At 53.4% G+C, this 7,229-nt stretch overlaps 2 protein-coding genes across 5 annotated transcripts in view; one reads left to right on the top strand and one right to left on the bottom strand.

Moving 5' to 3' along the window:
• Window positions 1-969: 969 nt before the first annotated feature.
• Window positions 970-7,229, bottom strand: part of LOC123104477 (uncharacterized) — a 15,708-nt gene continuing 9,448 nt past the window's right edge. For 2 of the 4 annotated variants that reach the window (XM_044526337.1, XM_044526338.1), the window contains exon 11: window positions 5,696-5,952. The gene's annotated coding sequence lies outside the window, so the exon portion shown is untranslated. Of the gene's footprint in view, window positions 1,378-5,695; window positions 6,047-7,229 lie in introns of those variants that run through there. The other 2 variants (XM_044526341.1, XM_044526340.1) reach the window with 2 other exon arrangements.
• On the top strand, window positions 1,731-3,253 carry LOC123104478 (glucuronoxylan 4-O-methyltransferase 1). Its single transcript, XM_044526342.1, has one exon. It carries the CDS (start codon window positions 1,942-1,944, stop codon window positions 2,839-2,841), a length of 900 nt encoding a protein of 299 aa, XP_044382277.1. The 5' UTR covers window positions 1,731-1,941; the 3' UTR covers window positions 2,842-3,253.

Raw genomic sequence — 7,229 nt, forward strand, 5'->3', positions numbered from 1 at the left:
CCAAATTAATGATCCAAAAGAGCAACTCCAATAGATGGTCCAAAATGAAGATGTAAAACGACATACTACTAGTCCATTCAACATAGTTTCATAAATCAACTTCAACTACTACTTATTCAAACTACTAGATAAACTACTCCTCATCGGAGCTACGGAACTGCTCCCAGGACTCCTCCTTCGTCGGGTCGTCGCACCCCTCCTCCTCCTCCGAGAAGTCTGCCCAATCCTCCTCGGAATAGGACTCGATGGGGATCACCCTCGAGGGACCGGCCTCATCCTCCTTCTTCGGCCCCTTCTTCTTCTGCTCTGCCTCACGCTTCCAGTAGTACTCCATCTCGGCCTGGACGTACTCCGGATGCTCCCAAGCAAACCTCGCCATTGCCTCCTCATCGGTCTCGCCAGCACTGACGACAACCGACGACTTCTTCGTCTTCTTCTTCTTCGTCGTGATCTCCTTCATGTTGATGCCCTGCGGCACAAGCATCTCCGCTTCCGCCCGACTCTCGATCTCTGGAAAGTTGAGGTGCGACCGAGGCCTCTCGGCACGCCACACCGCCACGTCATAGGCACGCGCGGCCTCGTGGGCGGAGGGGTACGTGCCGATCCACCAACGCCTTCCGGCGTCGGAGATCTCCACACCCCAGTTGCCGGAGGGCTTCTGCCTCACGCCGAAGAAGCCCGACTTGCCCTTCGGCACCATCGGAGAGCAGTGGAGCGGCGTGCGGCCAGGGCGGTGGCGGGCGGAGCGGTGGCGGAGCTGCGGGGCGGCGGTGGCGGGCGGGGCGGTGGAGGGCGGAGCCGGGCGTGGCGGATCTGCGGGGCGGAGCTGCGGCGGACGGGCGAGCGGTCGGGAACGGAAATGAAGTGATGGTTGGGTGTTCGCGGTCGGCGGCTGGTTTTGGACCAGATTCATCTCGTGATGTATATTTGCATCGCGAGGTGTTGCATTTTATATCACAAGGAGGCCGCGGTCCAATTTTCTTTGCATATGGACTGTCTGTTGAAGCAGCGTTTTTTACCCCAAAAACGTCCAAAAGTTAATTATTTTTACATTTGTACCATCTATTGAAGATGCTCTTAGGATGCAAGATGGGCTCAAGACCATGTATCAAAATTGTGACAGCTTGCAAAATGACATCCTCCTGGCCTCGCCTGCCGCCGCAATCCGGTCCATCCCCCTGGCCTGGTGCTTCTACCATCACCGTGTTGGGCGCCTTGGATCTAGCGGTCGACCTGCTCCGGAGGAAGTCACTAGGGACCCTTATCGGCCCAGGTAAACTGACCATCATGCATAGTGAGCTCTCATGGATCCAAGCTGTCAATAATAACATCGAGCAAGAATGGTCACCGAGTGTCACACTGGGTCTTTGTTCTTTCCTGCAGACAACCAAGATGAAACTCTCGTTTTTGTGTCTTTCTATGGGCCTTCTCGCAAATACATCAAGACAACGATAAGCCAATGCTTGTGATAGTAATATCTATTTAAATGCTTCTCCAAACAAAATTCATATCTAAACTGATGATAAGACCGTGGCCGACATCCATCCCTCAGGACGTCTACTTCGTACTTAAAGCACAATAATTAGTACCATATATTTCAAGGGGGAAAAGCCCAGGAAATACACGGGACATTCGGCCCATTCCTTAGCATGAACGCGTCGCGTCCTCTCAACCGAAAGGGCGCCCCACAACGCAAAGGACGCATCCATCCGCCCGTCCATCCGAAAGCCAACCCTACACCAAACTCTGCAGGTCTCGTGTCCTCATCACCCAACCCCATCATCACAATCTCATCCGCCCTCCCCTCGCCATCCTCCATTACCAATCTTCCGTCGCCTCTCCTCTCCTTCCTCCAACCATCGTCCTCGCCTATAAACCTCTCACGACCCAAGAACCCACGCAGGCCGGGCGCGCAACGAGAAGAACCGACGAGCTCTCCTCATGTCGAGCCCCACGCACGTCCGCAAGGCCCTCCACCTCGCCGCCATGAAGGCCAAGCTGCAGGGCGTCGCCGGCCACCGCCTCCTCCTCGTCACCGCCCTCGCCGCCTTCCTCCTCCTCTTCTCCGCCCGCACGCTATTCTCCTCCTCCTCCTCCTCCCGTGGCCCTGGCGCCGCCTCGCGGCTGAGCGGCGACGGGTCGTGCTCGAAGCTGCCGGCGCCCGTGGCCGAGGCCCTGGTGCACTACGCGACGTCGAACGTGACGCCGCAGCAGACGGCGGCGGAGATCGGGGTGTCGCTGCGCGTGCTGCAGCGCCGCTCGCCCTGCAACTTCCTGGTGTTCGGCCTCGGCCACGACAGCCCCATGTGGGCGGCGCTCAACCACGGCGGCCGCACGGTGTTCCTCGAGGAGGACGCGTCCTGGATCGCCTCCGTCCGCTCCGCGCACCCGGGCCTCGAGTCGTACCACGTCACCTACGACACCCGCCTGACCGAGGCCGACGAGCTCATCGCCCTGCGGGACCACCAGGGGTGCACCGCGCAGCCGGACCTCGCCGCCGCCGCCGAGGCCTCGTGCCGGCTGGCGCTGCGCGGCCTCCCCGCCGTGTTCCACGAGGTGGAGTGGGACCTCATCATGGTGGACGCGCCCACGGGGTGGACGCCCGAGGCGCCCGGGAGGATGGGCGCCATCTACACGGCCGGCATGGCGGCGCGCGCGCGGCGGCCCGGCGACGGCGCGACGGACGTGTTCGTGCACGACGTGGACCGCACGGTGGAGGACAGGTTCTCCAAGGCGTTCCTGTGCGACGCCTACCTCACGGAGCAGGTCGGCAGGATCCGGCACTTCGTCATCCCCAGCCACCGGGAGAAGCCCGGCACGCCCTTCTGCCCTCAGAACTGATTATTATCGGCTACCCGTTTTATCCTCCTTCATTATAGTAGGACTGCACACCTACCTTGATCAGGACACACACGCATGCTGAAGCCTGAAGGACGGTCATGCCATACACCATTGGAGGTAGTTAATGGCGTCAGATCGAGAAACGAGCGTTCGCGATCGAGTAGTCCGGAGAAAATCAATGTGATTTTCCTTCCATCTGCGGATGCAGTTGATAGCGGTGGTTCTAGCTCCATGGTTCCTGGTAGTTGATCAAGAGTGGAGCATGTATCATGCAAACTATATGTTGTAATTATCTGCAATGTTTCTATTAGTATTTTGGCCAGATATTTTGCTTTTGTATTGTGTGGCTCATAATAAAAGAGATCGAGATGCACGGTGAGTGAGGACAATGGGATTTTTTGTTTTGTTTGAAGCGATAATACCAGTGATGAATATATATATATATATATATATATATATATATATATATATATATATATATATAAGCACTAGCTACTTGCATATTTTTGGAAGGCAGGCTATAGTGGTGGTTTTTTAGAGCCGGTATCAAGGCTATAGTGATGGTATCTTAGCCGGTATCATGCATTCAAGACTAGCAAACATGATGATGTGATAGATAATTACGGAAGAACAAGAAGGTTAGAGTAACGTAGATAGATACTGCATCACAATAAATGATAAGCTATTATTTATCATGCAAGACAATAAATAAGATAGGCTCATCTACACTACTACTATACACAATGAAGATGGTATCATACACTAGTATGATATGCATGATACTAATATATGATACTCCACTATGATTAGCCTAAAGACGATACAAGTTACTGATAGGTTGGAAAGTGCAGGTTAATTGCATGGCTGGTGAGTGTAATTTGGTTAATACTACAGTGCATTATTCTTCTTACCACTGAAAGGACGTCCATCGGCTTCAACATTAATCAGTCCAGTACTTGTCCATGTTCCTTTCTTTGATTGAAAGGAAGTAGGAGTACTTGTCCATGTGTGTTCTGAATTTTCTATCTGGCTAGCTGACGCTGACACTGGCAGCAGTAAGGGAGGGTGCCCCTCACCTGATTTTGATTGCTTGGTACGCTGCCCTTTTGCTAGGGCGGTGAACTGCCTGCCATTTTGTGGACAGCCGCCCGCCCCGCCTTGCTTTTCATTTCATTTCCACGGCACAGTGCCCAGGAACTGTACCTTGGCACAGGAGCTGAGTTTTGATTGCCAACGGCGTACGGGACGAGCTCCAAGAAGTTGTTTAACGAGTTCAAAAACGTGCGTGTGACGTACGTCTGATGTTTCTCTTGTTTCTAGAGGCCGGATGCATTCCAGATTTCCAATCAGTTCGATAAACGGGAAACAAGCCACTACTGTACTCCAGTAGCAACTCTGAAACCTCCCCTTGAGATCTCAAAACAGAGGCCCCAAACCTCACTACTCCCTCCCTTCCGGCAGAGACGAAGCTAGTGCATTAGAGCCTTAGAGCATCTTCAACAGGCGCCCAACGCGGCGCGCGCAAAAAACAGCTTTAGCACGCACTCATCGCCTGGTTTGGCACGGTGCGCTGCACCCGTCCAGCAGCGCGCGTGCCGCTCCAGCAACGCGCAAAAAATGCAGCGCGCACATAATTTTTTTAATTTTCAAACGCATAGATAAAATAAAAACTAGATAGATTGCATAAATAAAAAACAATACAAAGATATTTTACATCGGTGCAACTAGATAGATAGTTCGAAAGCATAGATAAACTACGGCGCAACTAGATAGAAACTACTCTAAGTCGCTATCATCATCACCATTATCATCCTCAGCGGTGTCGTCCGAGGTGTCTAGCCAGATGTCCAACCACCGATCATCGTTCGGCGCGAAGAACGACTGCCCACCTGCTGCAACGATGTCGGACTGCGCATTCGCCAACGCCTTCCGCTGACGCCTTTCCAACCGCGTCTCGCGGCGCCTTCGCGTGTCCTCCTCGCGGCGCCTTGCCCAGTAGGCCTACTCGTAGGCGACGTCCTCCGGGTGGCGCTGGCGCCACTCCGCCATGACCCGCTCGTCCTCTTGGGCGACGAGGAGGCGGCGTTGCCGCTCGGCGTGCTCCGCACGGTCTTCCGCCGTGTTCAGACGATGCAGAGGGGCGAGGTTGAGCGCTTGCTGGAGCGTGTACATTTCTTGAAAGTTCATCTGGCCGCGCGGCCGGCCTAGGCGCCACGCCGCCGCGTCGTACGCGCGGGCGGCCTCGCGCGCCGTCCCGTACGTGCCGAGGCCGAGCCGGAGTTCGCCAGAGCGTATCTCCGCGGTGTAGCAGCCGTTGGGGCGCAGGCGGACGCCGCGGTAGGCGGACGCTCCTCGGCGGCGCGGCGGCATGGCGGCGCGTCGGTCGCGGGGCGCTGGAGCGGCGCGTGGCAGAGAGGGAGAGGAAGAGGGGAAGAGGAAGTGTGGAGAAGTGCGTGGCGAAGCGGCGCGCAGCTTTATAGGCGCGCACGAAGCGGCGCGCCAAATCTTACGCGCGAGCTGGCGCCTTTTCGCGCGCGCGCGCAAACGGTTCCGGCGCGAGTTTGTTTCCCGCGGCCGCTAGAGCGCGGCAAACCGTCCCGCGCGCGCTAAAAGCTGAGTTTACCGCGCACGCGCGTCGTTTGGGGCGTCTGTTGGAGATGCTCTTATAGGTGGCGACCGGTGAGTAAATACTACTGGTTTTCTCATGCATATAGTATAATACTAGTAGTAGAGCATCTCCAATATATGATACTCCCTTCATTCGAAAATACTTGTCCAAAAAATAATTATATCTAGATTTATTTTAATTATAGATACATCTATTTTATCTATTTTTAAGACAAATATTTCTAGATGGAGGGAGTATAAAATACATTAAAATTGTGTTTCAAGTAATATTTACTCCTTTCGTTCGAAAATACTTTTTTTAACACAGTACAGACGCAAGCGTTCATATACTCATCCCTATAAACGCACACACGCACACCTTACCCCTATGAGCACCTTCGAAAGACTTAACCGGCATATCATTTTGAAATTTATGAAGTCACCGTAGACACCTCGTCGTCGACGGGAACGTCTCCTCCCACTGAATGCGCATCGTCGGAAACCCTGAAATAAATCCACCGTCCAAAAATACTTGTCAACAAAATGGATAAAAAGGGATGTATGTAGAACTAAAATACGTCTAGATACATTCCCTCTTCTTCATTTTAATGACAAGTATTTTCGGACACTAAAATGTGGTTTTACATCATCAAAAACCTCTTACTCCAACAGGTGATATAAAATAAGGCATTGGTGCTCTAATAGGTGATGTAAATATAAGTTACGTATGTTACTTTCTTCGTCCTAAAATTCTTGTTTTAAATTTGTTTAAATACGAATGTATGAAGTCACGTTTTAATACTAGATACATCTGTATTTGTATCTAGACGAATTTAAAAAAAAATTGGGACGGAGGAAGTACTACCATGTGCAATTTTTGTCAAACGCCTTGTGCTCCAGGATTATGAAATCGAGCAGCTGCTCGTCGAAGCAAAGATGGTAGCGCCATGCCGGTCACAGAGGCCTCTCCTCCGCCTCGTTGACTCGTGCCGGCTTGGGGCCGCCCGTAATTTCGGCGACGCGGCACCGGAGATGCCGACCGAAAGGCTGCCCGGCTCAGCCGCGGCGGGCGCGCTCCTGCTCGTGGTAGGTCCGGCGGCCAGAAGTCCTACTCCGGACGATGGCCACAAGCTGCGGGAGCCATCACGGGCGCCGACGCTCCAGCCAACAGTCTAATCGGCTGAAACTCAGCGCGACGGTGAATCCAAATCGGCACGGTGGCGGATCCTCTGGTGGGTGTCCAGGGTGGCGGGGTCGCGCCGGACTTGGGGAGGATGGATGGGCGGTGGAGGCAACCTTGTCAGGCGAAATCGCTGGGGGCGGTGGTCGGGTGGAGGAGCTCGAGCGTGGTGAGAATGTTTCGTGCAGCAGTTGGGGTTGTGCATGTGACTGCTCACGTTTTGCTCGAGTGACACATCAGGCTCTATCCTCGAGTAAATAAAAATTACATATACTACATCAGCAATTGGAGCACCATTTTTGCCCTCTTGCGATGTAGAAATTTATTATTATTTCATCTACATAATCTATTGGACATGCTTTAAACTGATCACAAGGGAAAGTATTATATACTGGTGTTATGCATATGATATTATCTTCACAGTGCACAACATCATAACTTGGTATCATAATAACCTTATGATATGCGTATCACCTTATCAGATCCCCTCCCGAGTCGCTCCCTACGTGGGCGGCCCGGAGGTCCCCAGATCCCGTCGGCCGGCCCTCCCCCACTCCTCCTCATCCCTCGCCGCCGCCCAAGGGCGCGGCCAGGCGAAGCC

Source organism: Triticum aestivum, chromosome 5A, assembly GCF_018294505.1.
Source record: "Triticum aestivum cultivar Chinese Spring chromosome 5A, IWGSC CS RefSeq v2.1, whole genome shotgun sequence".
Taxonomy (NCBI): domain Eukaryota; kingdom Viridiplantae; phylum Streptophyta; class Magnoliopsida; order Poales; family Poaceae; genus Triticum; species Triticum aestivum.

Excerpts from the sequence above, each read along its gene's own strand:
- LOC123104478 (XM_044526342.1), top strand. The coding sequence starts at position 1,942 with ATGTCGAGCCCCACGCACGTCCGCAAGGCCCTCCACCTCGCCGCCATG.